Raw genomic sequence first — 25611 nt, 5'->3', positions numbered from 1 at the left:
GCAACAAATTTATGTACTGAACTGAGTTGTACTCACTCTTCACAACAGGATTAAGAAGAATAAATTCTAAGTATTATGTACTATAAAAATAAGGGAAAAACGCTAAATAAAACTTGAGAACTGTCACACAAAAAGCAGGCAGCAAACTGTGCTGCAAAGGACTGAGGGAAAGCCCAAGGAACATCTCTGCAGATCACTGAACTGCAAGCAGACCTGTCAGGTAAACAGAATACGATTGAGACGATTTACTGCTTCGGTGTGTGCATTGAGCCAACCCAGAATTCCTGCCACCAACCTCCAGCCAACTTACTTTAACAACACACAACAATTAAACATGCAACAAGGCAGAAGCAAACGACAGTGGAACACACTCCTGCTGGGACACCAGAGCTGTTCCACAGGGCAGGGGACGGGACAGGGCGCCGGGGAGGGGACGGGGCGCCGGGGGACGGGACGGGGCGCCGGGGGACGGGACGGGGCGCCGGGGGACGGGACGGGGCGCCGGGGGACGGGACGGGGCGCCGGGGCAGCGGGGCTCGTCCTGCCTCTTCCAACAGCAGCAATCTCAAAAGCATCTTTTATTTTTCAAAGCTTACAAGCAGCTGACCTCCCCTTGTGTTCGGATACCCTAGTCTGTAACTAAATTTCAAATACTTCAGCTGATTTTTGGATGTATGAGTTTCCACAAAAGCAGGTTATAGTTATTCTGTTTTCTAAACAAGGCAGCCTGTTCCATGACTACAGTATGAACTTCTGAATAGAAAATCCACGCTCCATAAAAATGCGATTCCCTATAAATTGTAAATCCATAGGTAATGCAACCAGTATAATGATTCTAAGTGTAAAGCAGCTGCTGTATCACCAGTTCCTCAGCACCAGCACATTTGTAAACACCAGAAATTGACTCAAGACTGCATTAATGGGTTACTAATCTGTGAAATTTCTCACTCGTTAGTAATTATTCTGATTATACAGAAGTGCCAGAAAACAGAAGGAAGATAAGCCAAGAAATTCCTCACAGCACGATAAAGCCTATAGACACCTTACAGATTTGTTCAAACACGCACAGGAAAGAAAAAAGGACCAGTCAAAGGAAGGTGCCCCTGTGGCAACAGCCTTCGGATGCCGGTTCCCATCCAGGAGAGAGGAGAAGCGATTACCGACCGAGCTCGCTGAGAGCGGAGCGGGAGACCTCACCGCGGGGGCTGCAGGTGCCGCAGAACCACACCACTTACACAACCCTTCTGCACTTTGTCACAGCAGCAGGATTAACTTCTAGTGAACCAGCTCACTTTGGGAACTCATTGGTTTCGATTAGAAGATAAAAGCCAATGAAGAGGTCAGGCTTTGTGATGCGGGTTTAAAAGACCCCCTGACCGCGCATTTCATGGAGAACCCTCAGGAAGCAGGAGGCTCCTGCAGAGACCCCTGAGGGGCGGCGGGGGGGGACGGGCCCGGCTGCGGTGACAAGGCCACTCCGGCCGGCCTGCAGCGCTCCGTTGCAAACACAGCTCGGGCCCTTTTGCTTTCCGCCTTTTCTACCGCGTTCAACTCGCCGGAAGGCGCTTCTGCCACTGCTACAGATTTGCTGCTGGCATTTTACAGGCCCTACAGGGATGACTAACATATTTGTCAAATGGTTTTGCTCCTCTTATTCTCACCTAGGAAGTGGAATTAGCAGAACGCAAAAATCAAATCACTATGAGAGTGGCCGACGGCAGCGCCAAGCAGCTGGTCCGCACAGCCCGGCTGCGGCCGCGGGGCCCACGGGGACACGGAGCTGCCGGGCGCTGGTCGCGCCCACACGCGGGTACACGTTCGGGACCAGGGAGGCTCCTTCTGTTGTGAGGCCGTGGCTTGAGACCAGAAATCAAAGTCCTGCTTCTCTAGCTTGGTGTATTTTTCAAAGTTATCATTATAAAAAACAAACTCAAGTACGAAATAATATTCCACCGAGAGGAGGGGAAAAAAAGGCGAAAGCGGAAACAGACCCATGTGATTAGAGACCACGGGAACAGCCAAGCCTGGCTTTGGAAAGCACTCCGCACCTTTACACTGAGATGCAATAACCAGCATCCCGGCGGCACCAGAGCCCGGCCGGGGGTGCCGTGGGCTCCGTGTGCACCCACGCACGGGGTGCAGCCCCCAAACCCAAACCCATGGCCTCCAAAACCCATGCACGGCCCCCAAAACCCAGCGCACAGCCCCCACAGCCTCCCAAACCCAGCACACGGCCGCCAAACCCAGCGCACGGCCCCCCAAACCCAGCGCATGGCCCCCACAGCCCCCCCAAAGCCAGCGCACGGCCCCCACAGCCCCCCCAAACCCAGCGCACGGCCCCCATAGCCCCCCCAAACCCAGCGCACGGCCCCCCAAACCCGCGCACAGCCCCCAAACCCAGCGCACGGCCCCCACAGCCCCCCCAAACCCAGCGCACGGCCCCCAAACCCAGCGCACGGCCCCCAAACCCAGCGCACGGCCCCCATAGCCCCCCCAAACCCAGCGCACGGCCCCCAAAGCCAGCGCACGCCCCCCAAAGCCAGCGCACGGCCCCCCAAAGCCAGCACGGCCCCCCAAAGCCAGCACGGCCCCCCAAAGCCAGCGCACGGCCCCCAAAGCCAGCGCACGGCCCCCAAAGCCCCCCCAAAGCCAGCGCACGGCCCCCAAAGCCAGCGCACGGCCCCCAAAGCCAGCGCACGGCCCCCCAAAGCCAGCGCACGGCCCCCAAAGCCAGCGCACGGCCCCCAAAGCCAGCGCACGGCCCCCAAAGCCAGCACGGCCCCCCAAACCCAGCGCACGGCCCCCAAAGCCAGCGCACGGCCCCCAAAGCCAGCGCACGGCCCCCAAAGCCAGCGCACGGCCCCCAAAGCCAGCACGGCCCCCCAAACCCAGCGCACGGCCCCCAAAGCCAGCGCACGGCCCCCAAAGCCAGCGCACGGCCCCCCAAACCCAGCGCACGGCCCCCCAAACCCAGCACGGCCCCCCAAACCCAGCGCACGGCCCCCAAACCCAGCCCGGCCCCCACAGCCCCCCCAAAGCCAGCGCACGGCCCCCAAACCCAGCCCGGCCCCCACAGCCAGCACGGCCGGTGCTGCAGCGCCCCCTCCTGGGAAGCCGCGCTCCCTGCAGCAGCCGCACGGCCTGTGAACGCAGAACCGTGCCCAGAACTCATCAGGCATGTGAATTCCCCCAACGTTCAATTCAATTATGTGTCTCTTCCTAAATCATCTTTTTTATTTAACAAAACTCTAAACTGCCACAGCTAATAAGCTCAGAAGAATCAGTGTACACCATTCATTTCTGGGAACAGGACAATATTTTCTAAGAGCCATTAATAACTATGACAGGATTTATGTACAAGATAAATTCAATTCAATTTCCTTTTTCAATTAATGGCCAATTATTCGAACTCAGCTCAACCAAAAATATTACTCAAATATCATTAATCTAACAAAAATTAACTTTACTATTCTCTCAGTAATGAGCAGATATAATTTTAAGGTAAGATTACACACTTGAATAAAACGTTGTCCATCCGTATTTTTAGGAGCACTGCTCACCACTGAGCCCTCCCGGTCATGTGAACTCGGGTTATTACTATTATTAAGGATATGACTTGAGCAAAGGTCCCTACTAGATCCTCCTGCAGGCCACGCGATGCTTTATCTTGCTTAGTTTAAGAGTTACTTTATATCTAAAAACCACGGGTACAAAGTGCATGGAGTCAAGTAAAAACAGTCACAGAAACAAACCAAACCAAACCAAACCGAGTATAACCGTTTTCTACACGTTGTGGCGATGCATGTTCTCATTTACCCAGTCCAAAAGAAAATGTCTGTTACCACAGAATTTGAGTATTTTGCCTTTTTTTTTTCTAGCGTTCACCCCCACCCGCCGGCTCCCACCCCCGCGCGGCTGCCCGGGACACCCACCCGCGTCCGCAGGGACAGCGGCGCATGGGGACACCGGCGGCGCATGGGGACACCGGCGGCGCATGGGGACACCCCGTGTCCAAGGAGCGCACGGGCCCTGCACAGCACCCAGGGCTCGAGGGGCCCGCAGGACCCGCGTCCCCGGCGGCACGGTGACCTCGTCACCTGCAGCTCTGCAAGCGTCCCCTTGGCAGGGTGGGGGAACCAGACCGGTCACAAAACGGGACAGTTACCTGACGTGGTCCCCATCAACCACCCACCTCTGTCCCCTGCCGGGTGCTTGTTTGAGGGGAGTTTCATTCCAATCATTCTCTCCCAACCGGGACTGGGGAGAAGGCAGCTGCGGTGCACAGCATCCTCTCTCCTGTCAACTTATTTCTATTAGCAGCGCAAAATAACATTTGTGGTTTATGGCAGGCGCCAGTGTTGTTTAAACACAGCTTCTAATGTCAGAAATGATAGCTTCTACAAGTTTTGTTTTGTTTTAAATTCAACCCAAAATCTGTTGTGAAATGCACTAATGACATCCTCACTGGAGGAGCCAGTGCAACCCCAGCACACGCAGAGCCCGGCGGCGTCCTCCTCGTCCCCCTCACCGCAGGGTCGGCCGGCGGGCTGGGCGGGCCCGCGGCTTGGAAAAATGAATCCATACTGAGAAGTAAAGCACCAGCGACCGTGCGGACACCTCCGCTCATCGGCGGAGCCCTGCAACAGCCACACAGTGCTGACGGGCTCCGGAGAACAAGGCTCGAGCTGCCGACCAGCAGAGCCCTGTAACCACACAGCGCCTGACGGGCTCCGGAGAACGAGGCTCGAGCTGCCAACCGGCAGAGCCCTGTAACAACCACACAGCGCCTGACGGGCTCCGGAGAACGAGGCTCGAGCTGCCGACCAGCAGAGCCCTGTAACCACACAGCGCCTGACGGGCTCCGGAGAACGAGGCTCGAGCTGGCGAGCGGCAGAGCCCTGTAACAGCCGCACAGCGCCTGACGGGCTCCGGAGAACGAGGCTCGAGCTGCCGACCAGCAGAGCCCTGCAACAGCCACACAGCGCCTGGCGGGCTCCGGAGAACAAGGCTCGAGCTGGTGAGCGGCAGAGCCCTGTAACAACCACACAGCGCCTGACGGGCTCCGGAGAACGAGGCTTGAGCTGGTGAGCGGCAGAGCCCTGTAACCACACAGCGCCTGACGGGCTCCGGAGAACGAGGCTCGAGCTGCCGACCAGCAGAGCCCTGCAACAGCCACACAGCGCCTGACGGGCTCCGGAGAACGAGGCTCGAGCTGGCGAGCGGCAGAGCCCTGCAACAGCCGCACAGCGCCTGACGGGCTCTGGAGAACAAGGCTCGAGCTGCCGACCAGCAGAGCCCTGCAACAGCCGCACAGCGCCTGGCGGGCTCCGGAGAACAAGGCTCGAGCTGGCGAGCGCAGAGTCCTGCAACAGCTGCACAGCGCCTGACGGGCTCTGGAGAACAAGGCTCGAGCTGCCGACCAGCAGAGCCCTGTAACAACCACACAGCGCCTGACGGGCTCCGGAGAACGAGGCTCGAGCTGGCGAGCGGCAGAGCCCTGTAACCACACAGCGCCTGACGGGCTCCGGAGAACGAGGCTCGAGCTGGTGACCAGATGCTCCGGCTCCGGTTTGCCAGAGATTCTGAGCCCGCTGCAGCCAGCTGCTGGGCGCAGCGAGGACGCCGCGCGCCGCGCGGGGGGGTCCTCTGCCCTCTTTAACAATGACGGGAAAAAAGCAAGAAAAAAAGCATTTGCTAAGCAATATCGAACCTTAGTTGAATATTCCAGAAATCAATAAATACGTGGTACCAAACAAAACTACCTTTAATTACAGTAAAAAACGTCACTGATTATACTGACATGTTTTCATATAAGAATAGTTACAGATTTTATGAAAACATCAACTTATTTCTGGTTGCTATTCAGCTTCACTACAAATGCTCTTATTACACAATAAAAGCACCTAATTCATGAATTAGCTTAGGCTATCCACAGCTACAAGTTCATAAACCGAACTACTTCTGAGTAACTCTTACATAGCAAAGCATCAAAATCTGTAATGAAATATACCAAGTACCGTAGAATTAACAGAGAATCTGAGTGCTGGGATGTTGGGAGAAATCAACACAACTGCAAAGACCCGCTCTGCTAGGAGTGAAGCCCAGTGGGTATGCTCACAAATAAATAAAACAACTGTATGAACTTCTCAGGCTTTTATCTATTCTGTCATCCTGTATCTGTCCTCTCTTTTCGCTGATTATACAGCCTCTAACAGAAACGAAGATCTACCTTCTCAATGGTGTTTTATAAGACAAAAGAATCGTGGATTGAAACAGATGTGCAGGAGGCCGATGTTAAGAAGCGCTGTCGGAACATCCCTGGCCAGCACAGGACTGTGTCCACACCATTCGCGACGCACCAGCGCTGCCGGGACACCATCGCCACACACACTCACCATCGCCACACACACTCACCATCGCCACACACACTCACCAGCACTGCCGGGACACCATCGCCACACACACTCACCATCGCCACACACACTCACCAGCGCTGCCGGGACACCATCGCCACACACACTCACCATCGCCACACACACTCACCAGCACTGCTGGGACACCATCGCCACACACACTCACCAGCACTGCCGGGACACCATCGCCACACACACTCACCATCGCCACACACACTCACCATCGCCACACACACTCACCAGCGCTGCTGGGAGCTCGTCGCCCCACAGTCAGCCCCCCCGAGCGGATCAGCACTAGCGCTAACGCAGCAGCTTTCTGCCCGGAGATTAACCTCCAGCTGCTGTCTAAACTGCAGAAAGCCGCGCTACGAATTGCCCCGGCCCGCGGTGTGCGCTGCCCGGCTGCACAGCCCCCAGGCCGGGCCGTCACTAGAGCCTCAGGGCCCCGACTAGAGCCTCAGGGCCCCGACTAGAGCCTCAGGGCCCTGCACAGCCCCCAGGCCGGGCCGTCACTAGAGCCTCAGGGCCCTGACTAGAGCCTCAGGGCCCGGCACAGCCCCCAGGCCGGGCTGTGACTGGAGCCTCAGGGCCAGTCGCTGCCCCAACCCAGCGTCCCGCGAGCCCTCCCCAGCCCGGGACCCGCGCTCAGAGGGCCAGCGGCACCCACACCTGCCGGGCTGCGCCCTCGCCGCTCGCCCAGGGGCCTGTTTGGATCTGAGAGTGTCCTTTGAGGGGAACAAATTCCCACCCCGCTCCAGCCCCCAGCTCCAGCAGAACCAAACCCGCCAGCCCAGCCGCAGCCTCCTCCCCATCACACCTTCCCCTCCCTCCCCGAGAACCCCAAACCGACAACCAGGCTGGTTCACACCACACCTGTGTATGACCGCGAATGACAAACGCCCGCTGTTCACCTTTGTGTTTGGGATGACGTGAAATGAACTATTTTGATCCTTACTGCACAGTGAACTATTAGAGTTTTTAAAATCAAATCACCTTGTTATCACACGGTTCTTAGCGCGCCCGGGCTGCCCTGGCGGAGCAGCCTCCCCGGGCTACCACACGCCTCCCCGGGCTACCACACGCCTCCCCGGGCTACCACACGCCTCCCGGAGCTGCCGGCGCTGCCGCAGCCACGTGGAGCAGCCGCAGCAGCCGCCGAGATCTGTACCAGCCTGGCAGGAGCCCAGCCACGGAGAGCCTCGCACAACAAGCGAGGCCAGAGCTGCCAGGAAAGGGGATGTGAAAGCAGCGGGGGTAAGGGTTAGCCAAACTGCAGCTACTCGGGCTTCTCCATTTCTAAAGAAAATAGCATTACACCACAATATATGTGATAAATGTTTATATTTCAAAGACACAGAGGTCATAATGCAATAACTACAAGGCCACCATCTGCTGCCAATTTCATGCCTTAGAAGGGATGGAAAAAAGCCCACAGAAGTTAAAGCACTTTGCAATCAAACAGAACTAATGAGGAAACGGGGAGATGCAGAACATCACGCGAGCCAAACCACACGGAGATAAGACCGAAACTTTACCCTAAATGGCCAGGGCGGTGAAAGCCCGGCCCGGTCAGCCCGTGCGTCAGCTCTGTGCAGCCCCAGAGGGCTGAGGAACTGCCCGCTCACACCGCGTGTGCAGTCGCGTACGCGAACCTGGCTCATGGCAGCCGTCTCCGGAGCCGCGCACAGGGCTCGTCAGCGCTCGGTGCCAAAGAGAGGACGATCAGAAGCCAAAAGGCTGCAAGCTCAGTATGAGGGTGCAGTCTCCCTTCCTTCTGGTGTCCTGGCTTCAGTTCCAGGGCACTACTGCTAAAGGTCTAACAAGGAAGGTATAAAATACTCCTCTAGCACGTGGCATTTTCTCCCAGTTACAGTAATATAAAGCACAACTAAATCATCACTGACATTTTTCTTTTTCTTTCCCCCACACTAAGTGGTTGAGTTCTAAAAGGTTCTTACAATTTGGAAAGAATGAGAGAAGAAAGCTAGAAACATCATTCTGTGAGTCACCTCCACCTTTTCATTGTGCTTGTACAAATTCTGGCACAGAAGCGGATGGGAGAACGGCCCTGCTGCCTCCAGCGTCCGCGCAGCCGCAGCCGCCGCGCCCCACGCTCTGCCCACGCCGCGGCACGGCCACGGAGCCGGTCCTGCCCGGCCACGCGCCTCGAACCCCGCCTGGAGCCGCTCCTGCCCCACAGGGCCCCCCACCCGCACAGCCAGCGCGCTCGCGCCGTTCCCCATCGCCCCTCACCTGCGGATTCTCTCAGCAGAGCTGCACGCCAGCTGCCAGCTCACTGATGCAGACGGGGCGCGCGGGGCACACGGGGCAGCGCGGGGGGAGCGCGGGTGCGGCGCGGGGGCACACAGGAAAGGTCCAGGGGCGCACAGGAAAGGTCCAGGGGCGCAGCGGACAGGAAAGGTCCAGGGGCGCACAGGAAAGGTCCAGGGGCGCACAGGAAAGGTCCAGGGGCGCGCGGGGACGGCGCGGGGGCGCACAGGAAAGGTCCAGGGGCGCACCGCACAGGAAAGGTCCAGGGGCGCGCGGGGACGCGCTCCCGCGCTCCCTCCTGCACCCGAGATGGACGGAGCCATTTCACCACACCCTGTCCTCATGGTGGGAAAAGTCAAACACCTTCACAAACTGCTTTGTATCTCTACAGTCACTAGTTCAACAGAGAGTAATTTAATCAAATAACACAAACGTATATGTTTGGTTACTCTATTTTCCATGGAAAAGAACATCGGTACAAGCAGACTTTTTTCCTCTTGTACTGACGGAACCTGTTTTTCCAGGAAGGCCTAGCTTTAGCAAACTAAGGATGAGAAGAGATATATGCAGTAATATTTATGAGAAGAGATATATGCAGTAATATTTATGAGAAGAAAGGAAGAATTACAAAGGTGGTTGTGGAATACCACAAGAAAAGGTAGTGCCTAGAAAATAACGCTAGTATGTAAAACCAGAAACCACCTCATTTCTTGAACGAGGAACTTCACAAAAGGTAGAGTTCTATACAGGGACACACACAGCACATGCTCTGCATCAGGACCACTGTCAGCCTCTCTAAGAGCCTCTTCATCCACCGCAGCAGCATCAAAAATAAATGTACCTCATGTTAAATAAAATAACTTCAATACTATAAAGTACTGTGACAAAGTTATAGATATTTTGCCATAGGCTGCATTAGTCTTCTATACTGTGTTTCCCAAATTACAATCACCCTTTTTTCACAAAAATCACAGAAAAGCCCAGGTCGGAAGGGACCTCTGGAGATGGTCGGAGCTGTGCTGAGCGCAGAGGGGCCGCACGGAGCCCCAGCTGCTCCGCGCGCTGCGGGCGCTTGCGGGCCCAGCACGGCCCTGCCACGGAGCTCCGGCGAGCACGGCGAGCACGGCGAGCACGGCCGCCCGGGCGCGGCTGAGCCGCAAACGGCGCCAGCGCGCGGCGCTGAGCTGCGAGCGACTCAAACACACAGCTCTGCCCGACTGCCCTTCAGCCGCCGGGGCTCCTCAACATCTTCCGCATACAGCTTCAATATTCCTGATGTGAAATTTGTCCCACTAAGGCTCAGTAAAGCCGTCAATATTGTTTTTCTCCTCTCTAATGAGAAAGAGAAAAGCGTCCTGGTATCTCTGCTCCTGTTCTGCATCTCTTGGGTTCCCAGGAGAGCCATTAAAATGACCATAAACCCCTCCAGGCTGCCATTCCACGGTTTCCCGCTGGCAGCCCCGGGCCTGCGTGTGCCAGGGGCTGGTTCTCCTGGTGAACCGCGTGTCCCTGCTGCCGGGCAGAGCCCTCGGAGCCGCTCCCCGGGGAAAGGAGCTGCTGTCCCGGAGAGAAGGGACGCGTCACCGACCCCCACGGACCGCTCTCCCTTGTACAACCCAGCAGGGACCCCCAAACGCACCGGGGATCCGGTGGCACGCGGTGCAGCCGCGGCAGTGACCATACCGGCACCTCTGCTGTATCCAAAAGGCAGCTCTGCACCGTGCTGTTACATCCACCTGCGCATCGCTCACATGCTACTGGAAACGCGCAGTGCCGCGGGCCTGTGAACCAGCTCCGGCGCTGGGTAACCCGCGTCTGAGCCCTGTCCCGGCCCGGCCGGCCGCACAGCCCGCACCCGACCCCAGCGCAGGCAATGACCCGCCACAAAGGTTGTTAGAAGAGAAAAAACCTTAGACAGTCATTTTAAACAAAAGACTTTCCATCTATCATGACATTCTACTCATTTTTAAATGGATGCAGTTTTGTGAAGTCAGCATCTACATGTCCTACCAAGTAATCACTCTTAGTAGAGATGTAATCCTCATGGTGAGGAAAACAGCCCCACACCAGCCACAAAACCCCAAACAGCTTAACAGAAGAAATTCACCATCTGCCAAACTAAACTTGTGAAAGAAACAAACTTACCGTGAAATGTTCCTGTGATTTATAGTTCTCATCCAGGTACACTCGAGCTCTGTTGTAGTCTTTCATTGCATCACTTGATAACAGTTCTCTGAAAGACAAAAGATGGAAAATGTAAATGGAGATGCAAAGATACAATACTGCTCGAGTACCCTTCCCTGTACTGTGATGTCTCTAATAACACCCAAAAGAACTACAGGATTCATCTCATTTTGGTGTGGATTTCAGGGGTGAGAGTCCCCTATGGCGCAGCCCCTGTAACGCCAGCCGTCAAATCCTTACCTGTTGTTTGGACACAACGCTGAGGGACTCGGGAATCTGAAGCCCACAAAACTCCATAAAATTAGGCAATTCTTGCTAAATGCTCTAGGGTCTCAGCTTTAGAGCTTTGCCGTCCCGAGTGCGGCCAGTCTGCCGCAGCAGGCAGCCACCGCAGGGCTGCCCCGTGCCCCATGCCGGCACCGAGCTGCCCTGTGCCCGCACCGAGCTGCCCCGCGCCGGCACCGAGCTGCCCTGCCCGCACCGAGCTGCCCCGCGCCCTGTGCCCCGTGCCGGCACCGAGCTGCCCCGTGCCCGCACCGAGCTGCCCCACACCCTGTGCCCCGTGCCGGCACCGAGCTGCCCCGTGCCCGCACCGAGCTGCCCCGCGCCCTGTGCCCCGCGCCGGCACCGAGCTGCCCTGTGCCCGCACCGAGCTGCCCCGCGCCCTGTGCCCCACGCCGGCACCGAGCTGCCCCGTGCCCGCACCGAGCTGGCCCGCACCGAGCTGCCCCGCGCCGGCACCGAGCTGCCCCGTGCCCGCACCGAGCTGCCCCGCGCCCTGTGCCCCGCGCCGGCACCGAGCTGCCCCGTGCCCGCACCGAGCTGCCCCGCGCCCTGTGCCCCGCGCCGGCACCGAGCTGCCCTGCCCGCACCGAGCTGCCCCGCGCCCTGTGCCCCGCGCCGGCACCGAGCTGCCCTGCCCGCACCGAGCTGCCCCGCGCCCTGTGCCCTGCGCCGGCACCGAGCTGCCCTGCCCGCACTTTTCCGAGGACACGGCAGGAGGCCCCGGCGGCCCCGACCCGGCGGCGCTGCCGCGGCGCTGCGCTCCCGCCGCCAGCAGGGGGTGCTGCCGCACTGCGGCTGGCCGGGCGCCGGGGGCGGTCCCGACCCGCTCCGGCCCGGAGGCGACCGGTGCCCGCGGTCAGGGCCGCCCGTGCCGGTCCGGGCTGCGCCGCGCCGGGCGCCGGGGAGCCGGGGAGCCGCTCCGCCGGCCCGGGGCCCCGAAGCTCCGTCCCGGCAGGCGGGGGACACCCCGGGGCCGGGGACACCGGCCACATCCGCAGCCGCACACACGGTTCAGAGCGCGAACACTCCCCAAGTGTGAAACGGTGTCGTGCCAGACACAATAAGCTTAACGGCAGAGATGCAAAAGGGAGATGATAGTCTGTAACGTGTGTGTCCTTGCCAGGACAGGGCCAGAGGAGATTTTTGTTACTTTTCCCGTTTTCTTAAATAATACAAAGCATTAACGTTTGCCCAATCACCTCCTTCTGCAGGCTCATATGACAGGAGGAAGCTGAAAAATATTTCAAAACTTACACACTCTCCTCATCTAATGACTTCTGCTTAGAGTTATATATATAATGTATAATGTTGTACATATGTCCAGTTACTTACTTCACGAACTTGTCCACATGAGACATGGAAGCTTCATAGTTTTTTCCTCCAAATTCTTGGCAGTGTAAAGCCATGAAATGGGGCTTGTGTGCATGTACAACCTGCAACAAACAGAGAAACGAACATCAACAAAGCTGCACCCACAGCTGTTATCACAGGACACGGGGGACAGAGCGGCCGCGGTGTTTGGGCAGGAGCACCGCCAGCTGTCAGCGGGGCAGCAGCCGGCACCGCGGCAACGAGGGCAGCACCGCTCCCTCACACACACCAGACTCCGAACACACAGCAATTATCTCTAATATTTTTAGCTCATATTTTCTTTTTAAAACTATGAATTAGCTCCTAGGCATTTAGAGCAAATACAATAACCTCTTGCACGTCACCTCCCCGAGGACCCAACACCGTCAGGATGAAAACAGCTCCTTGTCTGGAGTTGGAAGAGGTCAAACACCTGAATTCATTAGGTGTTTTCCACTTTTACAGAATATCTTGAATTAGCTTGTGACAGAACACCAATTAGCTGTCACATTTGATATTTTTACTTAGGGATTATCTTATTTACAAAAGTACATAAGAAAGACACTCAAGTGTATATACACACGTATCTAATACAGAAGGCATGTGATGCGTTAGTCTTGTATAATGCAAATATCTTAAATACTAAATAGTCAGCTCTAGGGTGCGATTATACTGAAAACACAGAATGTATGCTTTTCTGATCATGCCAAGCCAATACTCAGTATTTATAAAACTGCTGCTGCTTTAAACACACATTCCATGTTATTCTGTCCCAACACATTTTCTCTGTGTTAACTACATCCAGCACTGCAAACAACACATCTGAAGACATCTCCGCGTTGACACTGAGTCTCTGCAAGTTCTGGTTTGTATCTTATTACCTTGTGAATTAACAAATGCAAGCTACAGAACTGTTTCAGTTTTCTAAAATGGTAAGAGGCTGAAAAATCAAGTACACGGCGGGGCAAGCACACGGGTACCTGACACGGGAGAGACCGGAACCGCCACGTGCGGCCAGTTCTGCCGCGCGGCACCGGGCAGCCCCGGCGGCACAAAGGCCGCTTGTCCAGCGCCATTCGGGAAGGACAGCCTGGTCTGCACCGGCTGTGCCCGCCGGAACGACGGGTGAGCTCCTTGGGGCTCCCAGCACCCCGGTGATGAGTGAGCTCCTCTCCCTGCAGCTCTGGGGCTCCCAGCACCCCAGTGATGAGTGAGCTCCTCTCCCTGCAGCTCTGGGGCTCCCAGCACCCCGGTGATGAGTGAGCTCCTCTCCCTGCAGCTCTGGGGCTCCCAGCACCCCAGTAATGAGTGAGCTCCTCTCCCTGCAGCTCTGGGGCTCAAGGCACCCCGGTGATGAGTGAGCTCCTCTCCCTGCAGCTCTGGGGCTCCCAGCACCCCAGTGATGAGTGAGCTCCTCTCCCTGCAGCTCTGGGGCTCCCAGCACCCCAGTGATGAGTGAGCTCCTCTCCCTGCAGCTCTGGGGCTCCCAGCACCCCGGTGATGAGTGAGCTCCTCTCCCTGCAGCTCTGGGGCTCCCAGCACCCCAGTGATGAGTGAGCTCCTCTCCCTGCAGCTCTGGGGCCTCCAGCACCCCAGTGATGAGTGAGCTCCTCTCCCTGCAGCTCTGGGGCTCCCAGCACCCCAGTGATGAGTGAGCTCCTCTCCCTGCAGCTCTGGGGCTCCCAGCACCCCGGTGATGAGTGAGCTCCTCTCCCTGCAGCTCTGGGGCTCCCAGCACCCCAGTAATGAGTGAGCTCCTCTCCCTGCAGCTCTGGGGCTCAAGGCACCCCGGTGATGAGTGAGCTCCTCTCCCTGCAGCTCTGGGGCTCCCAGCACCCCAGTGATGAGTGAGCTCCTCTCCCTGCAGCTCTGGGGCTCCCAGCACCCCAGTGATGAGTGAGCTCCTCTCCCTGCAGCTCTGGGGCTCCCAGCACCCCGGTGATGAGTGAGCTCCTCTCCCTGCAGCTCTGGGGCTCCCAGCACCCCAGTGATGAGTGAGCTCCTCTCCCTGCAGCTCTGGGGCTCCCAGCACCCCAGTGATGAGTGAGCTCCTCTCCCTGCAGCTCTGGGGCTCCCAGCACCCCAGTGATGAGTGAGCTCCTCTCCCTGCAGCTCTGGGGCTCCCACGGCATGTAACTGACAGTGTTTCTGATCTGAGCCACGTCAGACTTGCAAGGAGCTGACGGCCGCTGGTTTCGGAGCATTTCAGACGAGTCACTTCCTCTGCAGAGCCTCAGCCTCCCCAGCCCCGCAGCGGGTGGTGCCAGCGCCCTGCTCCACCAGCGCCCTGCCCTGCCCTGCCAGTGCCCTGCCCCGCCAGCCCCCTGCCCTGCCCCGCCGGCGCCCTGCCCTGCCCCGCCGGCGCCCTGCCCTGCCCCGCCGGCGCCCTGCCCTGCCCCGCCGGCGCCCTGCCCTGGCCTGCCCCGCCGGCGCCCTGCCCTGCCCCGCCGGCGCCCTGCCCTGCCCCGCCGGCGCCCTGCCCTGCCCCGCCGGCGCCCTGCCCTGGCCTGCCCCGCCAGCGCCCTGCCCCGCCAGCGCCCTGCCCCGCCCTGCCCCGCCCCGCCAGCGCCCTGCCCTGGCCTGCCCCGCCAGCGCCCTGCCCCGCCAGCGCCCTGCCCTGCCCCGCCAGCGCCCTGCCCCGCCCTGCCCCGCCCCGCCAGCGCCCTGCCCTGGCCTGCCCCGCCAGCGCCCTGCCCCGCCGGCCCCCTGCCCTGCCCCGCCGGCCCCCTGCCCCGCCAGCCCCCTGCCCTGCCCCGCCAGCGCCCTGCCCTGCCCCGCCAGCGCCCTGCCCTGGCCTGCCCCGCCGGCCCCCTGCCCTGCCCCGCCAGCGCCCTGCCCTGGCCTGCCCCGCCGGCCCCCTGCCCTGCCCCGCCGGCCCCCTGCCCTGCCCCGCCGGCCCCCTGCCCTGCCCCGCCGGCCCCCTGCCCTGCCAGCGTGCGGAGCTACGCTGCAATGCGACTGCAGACAGGGAAAAGTGAACGCTCCCTCCCACGCACGCGCTTGCGGGTCTTCGCGCACTTCGGTCAGCTCATTAATGCCGGTCTCTGCCCAACTCTGACGCAGCAACCCTGCTTTAAAAACGGGCCGTCGTCAGCAAGGCCCGAGGAACAGCCAGAGCAGCACCCATGGAAAGTGCCACTGGAAACAAGAGTGGCTACAGATACACACCTGGAACCCAGGAAGTTATACCTGGGACATGCACTACTTTTCCTTTGATACATATATTTGATATAACTACAAAAGCTTACATTATCACTAGTTGATTTTATAGATTTACAAACAATTAAGAGAAAGCTTTGCTGAGAAAGCTGATCTTAAGCATCTTGTCCAGCACAGCTGGCTGGCGGATCTTCTCCGCTCTCCCGCAGAGGAGCAGGACCCGGCCGGGCGCACGGAGCCCGTCTGCCCCCGGCCCGCCCTGCGCGTTGCTGCTCCACGTCACATTCGGCTCCCGACGCCTGTATTATCTGCTTGGGCAGCTCTACAAAATCACCATAATCAGAAAGGAGTTGTAACTATTTAATGTCGTAAAGCAAACATATCCCGCTCTTACTGTTTCAGTGCCACACATCCAGTAACCGCTTATTGCGAACGCAGCAAAAACACGCTGGCAGGTTGTGTTACTAACTGTGGTAACTGTGTGCTTCCTCAAGGCCTCTCCTTACACAGCTAATAAAGCTAATAAACTGGTGAGACAACAATAAAATCAATGGTTCCAAATGGGACACAGGCATAAGCTGCCTCATGTTTGTGAACGACGAGCAACGGGAGCTTCGAACAGGGGGGTTTGTGTGGAGGGGACACTGGGAACAACGTCCCCGTGCTGCAGTAACACAAACACTGCCCGTGGGGAACCACCACCCTGTGCTGCAGCAACACAAACACTGCCCGTGGGGAACCACCACCCTGTGCTGCAGTAACACAGAACACTGCCCGTGGGGAACCACCACCCTGTGCTGCAGTAACACAAACACTGCCCGTGGGGAACCACCACCCTGTGCTGCAGTAACACAGAACACTGCGCGGCTCTGAACGAGATGCGGGACACAGCTCTGATGTTCAGATTCGAGTCCTTCAGAGCCTGGAATCACAGCAGGTCTTAAAAAATACGTATTACATTTTTAATGAGGAAATGCACAGCTTAATAGCAGTGAGGCCTCAGTGGCATTCGTTGCAGGTTAAGCCACAGAAACATACCTGAATATTAGTTACATCCCCTCATACAATAAATACCCTCCAACTGAGAGCAAACTGGCTCTGCTTCATTACCTTTTACTAGTCCTCTGCTGTTAGGAGAGAACAAACAGTACATAATAATGAGCAACGAATACCTGAGAGCTGAAAACTCACGGGTGCCAGAGCTTCAGTATCATAGACAAGATCACATAAACACTGAATTCGCATCTATGGGAGCACAATGTTTTTACAACGTTGGGCATTATCTCAGCTGCTGGATACACAAAAATAGGTAAAGGAAGACATGATTAGAAGTTATTTTTTTGGGATACACGCGATTGAGCAAGACGCTCAGCAGAGTTACGCACAAACATCGAAGCGGCGGCAGGTGTGAGGTGAAGCCCCTTCCCTGCAGCAGGGCCCTGTCCGGGGGGGGCGGGGGGGCGGCCCCGCGCGGCCGGTGGAGCAGGCGCAGCGGGGGGGCGCCGGAGCCTTGAGCTCCCAGAGCCAGGATCATCGGACAGCAACACACCAGCTTTAGTTCCCTTGCGATCTGGGAAATACGTACAAGTCAATTCAGTACTTGCAGCCCTAAAGAATTCAAAGTATTTGCAATTTCTGTAAGTCTGAAGATGAAAAATAAATAAATAGTGGATATTTTTATAAGTGCAGAGCCAAGCAGCAGCAGTCCAGATAAGCCTGCTCCTTGTATTACCATATTTGATACTAACTGACAAATCCCACTTCCAGCTCTTGTGACATGACTCAAGGGACTCCGCTGACAGCCACACTGTTTTCTGGTTAAAGCATTCTGAAATGTCCTGCTCTTGGGACAGGCTCTTCTTCTGCTGGCATGAAACACCTGACGCTACACGATCTGACATTACACTCTGCCACAAGAGAGGAACTGCTAAAACCTGAATGTGTTCTGCAGTCAGGAAACGTGGGAAATGAGGCTGCCTGTGGAACCCAAACTCAGCCTCCCCATCCAGAAAACTTCGGTTCTATTACCCGCAGTCTCCGTGAGGGACCTGACGGGCTCGGGGCAGCTGTGGGGCAGCTGTGGGGCAGCTGTGGGGCCGGGCGCCCGGCGGCACAGGGACCAGCGCTACCGGGCTGCGGCTCTGGCACAGAGCGGAGACGCGCTTCCCTGAGCCTGAACAAGAGCCGGGCTCTGGGGGCACCAAGTCCTGGCTTAAAGAACGAAAGGCCTGCGTGAAGGGGTCACCACCAGTGACCTCAACACCCGTCTGAGTTCCACAGGTGAACATCACCCCGGGACACTGCTGTACCACAGCGTGACTGCAGCACAGTCAGCGTCTGCCGAACGCTACCTGCGTTAATGCATTTAATGGTCTGCAGTGAACTACGACAGGAAGAGACTGATGAGCAATCCCTGATGAGGTGCGCGGCAGGGGGAACGACGGGCATTTTGAGCGCCTTCCCGTCACTGGCGCTGCGGGGTCATTCTGCAGAATTCCAACTCCAATCCCCTTCTCCGGCCGTAACACAAAAAGTTTCCATGCAGCAACACCAGATGACCTTTAGCTTTCGGGTAAACTTTTAACTTCTGTGTTACTAGAAATTAAGGCTCTAAATACTCTCAAACACATTAAGCAACATGGAAAATGCATTAGGGAAAAAAACCCTCTGCTTTCATCCAAAATGACCATTTGCCTTGAATGCGACAAAAAAAGGTATTTACTAAAACTAGTGAAGACTTTCAAGAGCTCCATCTCCTCAACTCCTCCCACCCCAAAAGCTCCCAGTGCAGCTGAACGAAGCCCAAGGGGTGGGGAAGGAGAGGGGGAAAACACCCCAAGCAAATAACTAAACCAACAGAAGTCCTTTTGTGTGCCCCTGCGGCCTCCCTTGCAAACAGCTCGGATGCTCTTGAAGCTTCTTGTTCCCCCCCAACCTGACCCGAGGGCCGTGGGCCTGGGTACCGAGCACCTCACACAATTCCTTTTGCGTGTTCTGTGAACACTCCACGTGCCATAATGTCTGCGGCACCAGACCCTCCAGTTTCTCACTGTGCACTAAACTCCTCCCCATCGCACACGAAACGCCCCAAACCACTGTTGTCACCATGTCCTCGCTCTCCTCCCAACAGCCGCCGTAAGGGGACAGGCTGCTACACCGCGAGCCACCGTTAACACAGCCTGAAGTTTAGTTAGGGTATCTTTGCCCTTTTCACTTCTTGGACAAACTGTTTAATTTAACAGCGTACGTCTTCCAGCTTTTTCATGTTAATAATGTAGGATATTTGTAGATCAATGGCAGAAGTTTAAAAATTTCAGCATGCGACATTTGAATGTTATTTTAGTCCTCCGTATGCTACCACATTCTCGGAAATGAATACAGCGTATAATCAATGATAAAACATGTATGAAGCAACTTGTATTTACCAAGCACGGCAATTAAGATCCCTTATCTTAATTTTCTGGAACTTAAAAACAAGCCCCCAAACGCTCCTTCATTGATATGTTCTGTGACATCAATTCAAAGGCTTTCACTAGGGCTTCCATTTCTAAAACCATTCTAAACTTAGACGTGTAATTGCACATCCTTTTTTGTGAAGGTTATTTTGCTTACGAAAGGACTTCACCCTCAGAGTTACGCAAACGGTATTGACACAGCTACATATGCAAATCGAATTCCTCAGAACAACGGAAAAAAATTGCGGTCTGCGGTTTATCTGGGTTTCGAGTTTACGAAGAAGTATCAAGAGTCATTTTCCAGCACCTCTGGTGAACCCCGGTCTGCAGGGCTGCTCAGCAGAGCACACGGCGTTCAAACCAACCAGCCGGGAGGCCGCACACACGCTGGGTTGCTATGCAGCCCACTATGACACGACACTCGGTGCAAGCTGCCGCTCTCCCCCAGGAGCCACCGTGCGGCTCCGTGCCACCGCTCCGGCGCTGGACACGGTGCGACCGGCCGGCCCGCCCCGGCTGCGGCGGGAAAGGGTTCGGGGCCGCACGGGGCCGCGCTGGCTGCGGTGGGGAGCGGGGAGCCCCTGCCCGCCGCTGTGCTGCTGCATGGTGAGCAGGGCCCGGGGTGCGGCTGCGGGGCGGCCGGGGCAGAGCCGCGGCGGGGGGGGGTTGGGGGGGCGGCCGGAGCAGCACGCTGCGGGGCGGGGGGGGGGCGGCCCGGGCAGCACGCTGCGGGGCGGGGGGGGGGCGGCCCGGGCAGCACGCTGCGGGGCGGGGGGGGGGCGGCCCGGGCAGCACGCTGCGGGGCGGGGGGGGGGGCGGCCCGGGCAGCACGCTGCGGGGCGGGGGGGGGGCGGCCCGGGCAGCACGCTGCGGGGCGGGGGGGGGCGGCCCGGGCAGCACGCTGCGGGGCGGGGGGGGGCGGCCCGGGCAGCACGCTGCGGGGGGGCCGGGCTGTGCCCAGCCACACGCGCTGCTCCGGGGCCGCACACGCGCCGTTCGCGGACACGCCCGCAGCCCCGTCCCGTCCCCTCTCGGCCCGTTCTCCACACGCTATCCGCAGGCGTTCCCTGGTGCTCACCCCCTTCAGTCACCAACCGAACAGCTGCAGGGGGTCCCTGATAAAAACGCACAAATCAGTAACGGGATGTGCAAAAATATACGGTGATCCTAAAAACCAAACCAACCCACAACAGCAACAACAAAACCTCACAACACACCAACAACACAAACCAACCAAGTTATACCAATTTAAATGCACTTTGTGTTTTCCTCTCAGAAGTCTCTGGTGAAGAGGGTTTAAATCGGACCGAGCTGAGGAAGCCTGCACGTTTTCAGACTCAGCGGCCGGGGTGCTGGGCCAGCCTGTCCAGGCCGGCTTTGCCACGGAAGGTGGGAGCAGGTGATCCCTCTGGTCCCTTCCGACCGGGGGTTCTATGATAGAGCAATAATCAATCAACACGGAAGAAGAAAAATAAACAGATGAATCTTTTGTGAAGTTGACAGGCAGTGAGGAACATAACGCTAGTTATTGCATCTCCATTCCTGAGGAAGCGAACTGCAGCGTGCTGCATCGCTGCAATGGGGCACGGGCTGCACCGGCCACCTGCCCATGCACAGAGCTATGGGACATCTTTCTTGCAAAAAAGCAGAAAGTAAATATGGCTCTTTTTTTCTGTATATAGCTTAGCTTCAAAAACTTGAATGCAGAATATTGCTGCGTTAACCATTTTTGTATAGAAGACATGAAACCCAGCCAATTTCAGTCTGTCAGCTCTGGCAGACACGGCAGAGCTGCCGGTGAGACGGGCCACGCGCGGCAGGGCCACGGGGGCGCAACGCAGGGCCACGCGCCGCAGGGCCACGCCGCTGCCCGGCTCCCTGCTGCAGCAGCAGCACGGCATCTAACACACAAACCACCGAGCCACCACAAGCTAACAGGAAAGCCCACCCACAGCCGCAGGTCACAACACATGGTGCACACGGGCTCAGCTTCGCTATTTCACATTGCCTGAACACGAGAATCTTCAGCAAAGAGCGGACAGCAGGGCTGATCTACTGCAAACCAACACCAGAAATCACTACATTGCTATGTAAATGTAAACTGGACTTTCTGACAGATTTTTTAATTATTCAAGTATATTTCTTACTCAGGAGGCCTAAAAGACCATTTTATGCCAAAATAAAAGTCATTTTTATAAAACGTGAAACCTTTTTTAGGCAAAGGATTGTCAGTGAGCACAAAGTGTGTTTAGACACTGAGTTTTTATCATCATCGCCCAGAAACCCAGAAGGAAACCTGCTTTAGGGCTCGTTAGTGACTTCAGCTTCGCAAAGTAAACGATCTTGGCATTACTAATTAAGCCTATAAGCAAGCTGCACAAACTCCACAAGAAAGTAAGTTCTACCTTACCTGATAAAATTCCCGAAGCCAATTCTTCTGTAAGTTTTCAGGCTGAAAAACAAAATAAAAAAAACAATTAAGTATAAGAGTAATGTATTTTTAAAATAATATCCCAATACTTATTGCTTTCCTCAGTGCATTCAGGTGAGTTTCTCCCCCATCTAGTGAGCTCCCACGGACAGCCCTCTCCGTTTTGTTCGCGTCCCCTCTTCTCAGATGTGCACCAGGGTACACTGTGTGCACAACCTCACAACGTTTGCACACGTACAAGATTATCAAGCAATTAAATCCACAGACTTGAAACATGTGGTTGTCGCCGTCCCTGCTCCGGCGCTCGAGCTCCCGCCATCGCCAGCCCGGGCCCCCCGCTCTGGCGCTCGAGCTCCCGCCATCGCCAGCCCAGCCCCCGCTCTGGTGCTCGAGCTCCCGCCATCGCCAGCCCGGCCCCCCCGCTCTGGCGCTCGAGCTCCCGCCATCGCCAGCCCGGCCCCCCCGCTCTGGCGCTCGAGCTCCCGCCATCGCCAGCCCGGTCCTTGCTCTGGCGCTCGAGCTCCCGCCATCGCCAGCCCGGTCCTTGCTCTGGTGCTCGAGCTCCCGCCATCGCCAGCCCGGGTCCCCTGCTCTGGCGCTCGAGCTCCCGCCATCGCCAGCCCGGCCCCCCCGCTCTGGCGCTCGAGCTCCCGCCATCGCCAGCCCAGGTCCCCTGCTCTGGCGCTCGAGCTCCCACCATCGCCAGCCCGGTCCTTGCTCTGGCGCTCGAGCTCCCGCCATTGCCGGGAGCCCTTTCCAGATGCTACAGGAGTTACAAGAACCGCAGCAGCAAATCTATCTGAGTACCAGGTTCTGCCCTGTCAGAAGCAGAGCCCACCCGGCCAGGGCTGTGGAGGCAGACGGCCAGTTTTCACACGGTAAATGCACAGCTACAAGAGAAACATTTGCCGAGTTTTATCTTCAACAACAAGACTTCCGGATGATTTTTGCATCGCAGTGGGGAATAAAACCCCAAATCTGGCTTTTGTCTCCCAGAAAGAGCAGGACGTACAGTGTCGCGGGAGGAGCCGAGCACAGTGCGCCAGGCGCAGGCCCCCGAGCACCGTCCCGGGTCACGGCCCCGTGGGACGCCTGTCCCGCCCCAGCGGCGCTGTGTGACAGCCGAGCACAGCTGCGAACTCACTGACCACACCAACCGCTTGTGCAGGAACATTTGCCCACAGGTGCCTATAAAGATTTGTAAGTAATCAAAAATATTTTGGGTTTTAGTTGGGTTTTTTTTGGCTGGATGTCTCTAAAAGCCATCCAGTTCTGTAGACCTGTCAACGCTACAAAAGCTTTTTGAAGGCTGAGGGGAAAAAAAGCACCACATTTGTCCCTTGCTATGTCACCTCCCCTTTGTTGATCCCTTGTTCCTGACAGTTCTGGTATTCAGACGCTACTGGTCAGAAGGTGAATGGTTGTTTTCCCTGGCCATGAATTTCAGCACTCCCTATGGCAGCCGGCGCTCTGGGGAGGGACACGAGCGGAGCCCCGAGCCCGAGCCCAGCGGACGAGCCTTGGCCCCAGCCCAGGGACAGCCTAGATTAATAAAGCCAGAACTGAACATCCCTCCCCCGCCGGCCCTTCCCTGCCCAGCGTCACTCCGGCCAGAACAAGGAAACTGCAGACACAAATAACCAGTGATGCAATAGAACAGCCCCTCCAAACACGTTAACTGCTTCAGGAGCAACTTCGCTCTCGCTGCTCGCTCTGGCCCGGACGGGACAGCCCCCGGACAGCGAGGGCTGCTGCTCCTGTAAGAGCAGCAACAAGGAAACAAGCAAGCCAGGAGCTGCTGGGATTTCAAGCTGACTCCTGAGCAGCGTCAGACAGCACGGGATTTACTGATTTTGCTTTTTAATCACTCTACAAAACAGATCGGAACAGGGAACATGCTTTAGATATCATTTGTGTATGGTATAAACCAAAAGGTCAGATTCAAACCATGAATAAGGCAAGATCTTGAGGATGATGAGATTTCTAATTAGAATTTTCAGGTAGTTATGAAAGGCAGATAAGCAGGTCCTGCGCTGGGCCACAAGCAGACTTCAGCATCACTCCCATTTATCTTCCAAGCAAAGCATGGCCTTACTCAGTAGGTAACCAGCAGTTTTCACGCTAACAAACAAACCAACCCCCACACGCCTCACTACTCTATTCTTTATGCCAGTCGCAAGATATCCTGGTGACCTCTTTTAGTTTTAAAATTAATCCCAAATGAACAGTACTTTGTCATGTTTGTAAACGCACTGCAGACAAGCAAAGGCCAGTTCAGCCGCTGTTCAGCCAGCGGCGGTGACACCGCCGGGGGACGGTGCCGCGGGACAGCGCTGCGCCCGGCGCGGGCAGGGGCGGCGCGGGCAGGGCGGTGTGGGCGGGGCGGCGCGGGCGGGGCGGCGCGGGCAGGGGCGGCGCGGGCAGGGGCGGCGCGGGCAGGGGCGGCGCGGGCAGGGGCGGCGCGGGCAGGGGCGGCGCGGGCAGGGGCGGCGCGGGCAGGGGCGGCGCGGGCAGGGGCGGCGCGGGCAGGGGCGGCGCGGGCAGGGGCGGCGCGGGCAGGGGCGGCGCGGGCAGGGGCGGCCCCTTGGGCGCGCTCGGAGCGCCAGGCCCCGCACAAGGCTGCGAACAGCGATGGCGCGGCTACTCACGCTGATCCAGAATCTGAACCACACAACAGTCTGGGTTGGAAGGAACGTTCAAAACAGTCATCTAGTCCAACCTGTGATGAGCAGCAACCGTTCACATTGGCTACGGCTTTCCAAGGGAGAAAAAACTGCTACCAACCAACAATATTTAAAGCAAGTTATTCATACTTGAGGAATCCCAGGGGAGAAAATAAAGCACAACCTTACTTTTGTTTTTAAATACTACTGCAAGTGGTAGAAGTTCCCCCACCGCTACATAACTAAATGAAAACATTGCAGGATTAAACACAAAACCAACCCGGTACATCAGAGGGAAGCTGACAAGTCAGCTCCACACCTACCTACCATATGCCAGCTGAGATTGTTTTCAAGAAATCAGATCAAATATTGAAAAAATTGCCAAACTAAATCCCGAGCAGGGACAGCAATGGCTCTGAGAGCCACCCGTGCAGACCCCCACCACGCCGTGCCTGTCCTTCTGCCGTCACCCAGCTCTTCCGCTCTGCCAGGTCCCCCCAGCACAGCCCAAAGGCCACGTCTGCCACCGCGGAGGAGCAGCGGCTGCACCCGAGACGGGCCACGGCGCTGCCGGGCTCCGCGTCCCGCGCCCAGCGGCTCCGCTGCCCCGACACCGCTGGCTGCAGCCCCGCTGCACCCGGGCGCCGGCACAGCGCCCTCTGCCGCGGGCTCCCTGCAGCAGGAGGCGCCAGCCGCAGGGGCACGCAACCAGGCACACAACGGAGCACACAACCAGGCGGCTCCAGCTCCTGGCAGCAGCTCCGCCACCACCGCTCTTGGAGATGTACCGGGGTTCACTGGCCCTTTCTGGGTCCGGTGGCCCCACAAGACCAGTGACAGCAGAAAACCAACAACGCGCTTGCGTGTCCTACCTCTGCTGCCCAGCCTGGGACAAGATGGACAATGCTATTTACTTGTCTTCATCGCAGCTTGGAGATTGTTGGATGACAGATATCACACGTGGGGAGCACCACTGTATTGATCCATACCTCCCACTGGAGGAGATACAAACGCATACAGAAAACCCAGAGCTCCCTAGAAAATTCAAGATCTCAAACCTACACGAAACCAATCTACAGCAGCTACATTTTGAAAGCACACCAGGAACGTGTTTTGACCATAAGCAGAAGTCAGCCACAAGCGATGATTAAAATAAAAGCTGCTAATAGCACTGCTGTTGCCACATTCAGCTATTACAGTATCACAGAATCCTAGAACAGTTTGGGATAGAAGTGACCTGCAAAGCTCAACCAGTCCGACCCCTGCCACGAGCAGGGACATCTTCAACTGGATCAAGTTGCTCAGCCCGGCCTTGAGACCGAACTGTTCCAGGGATGTATGTGTGAAAAAGCAGAGACAGACTGAAAACAGATTCGCGTGGAGCAACAGTGCTTTGGAGT

At 57.2% G+C, this 25611-nt stretch overlaps 1 protein-coding gene across 1 annotated transcript in view; it reads right to left on the bottom strand.

Moving 5' to 3' along the window:
* The window catches only part of INPP5A (inositol polyphosphate-5-phosphatase A), a 219139-nt gene that overhangs the window by 147758 nt on the left and 45770 nt on the right, over nt 1-25611 (bottom strand). The window contains exons 2-4 of the mRNA XM_082054376.1: nt 21528-21569; nt 12486-12586; nt 10830-10917 (exon numbers count right to left, since the gene is read on the bottom strand). Of these exons, the coding sequence (XP_081910502.1) occupies nt 10830-10917; nt 12486-12586; nt 21528-21569 (231 nt within the window). The remainder of the gene's footprint in view (nt 1-10829; nt 10918-12485; nt 12587-21527; nt 21570-25611) is intronic.

Source organism: Streptopelia decaocto (assembly GCF_964273445.1).
Source record: "Streptopelia decaocto genome assembly, chromosome: 5".
Lineage (NCBI taxonomy): Eukaryota > Metazoa > Chordata > Aves > Columbiformes > Columbidae > Streptopelia > Streptopelia decaocto.
This window is presented reverse-complemented; position numbering and strand designations above follow the sequence as displayed.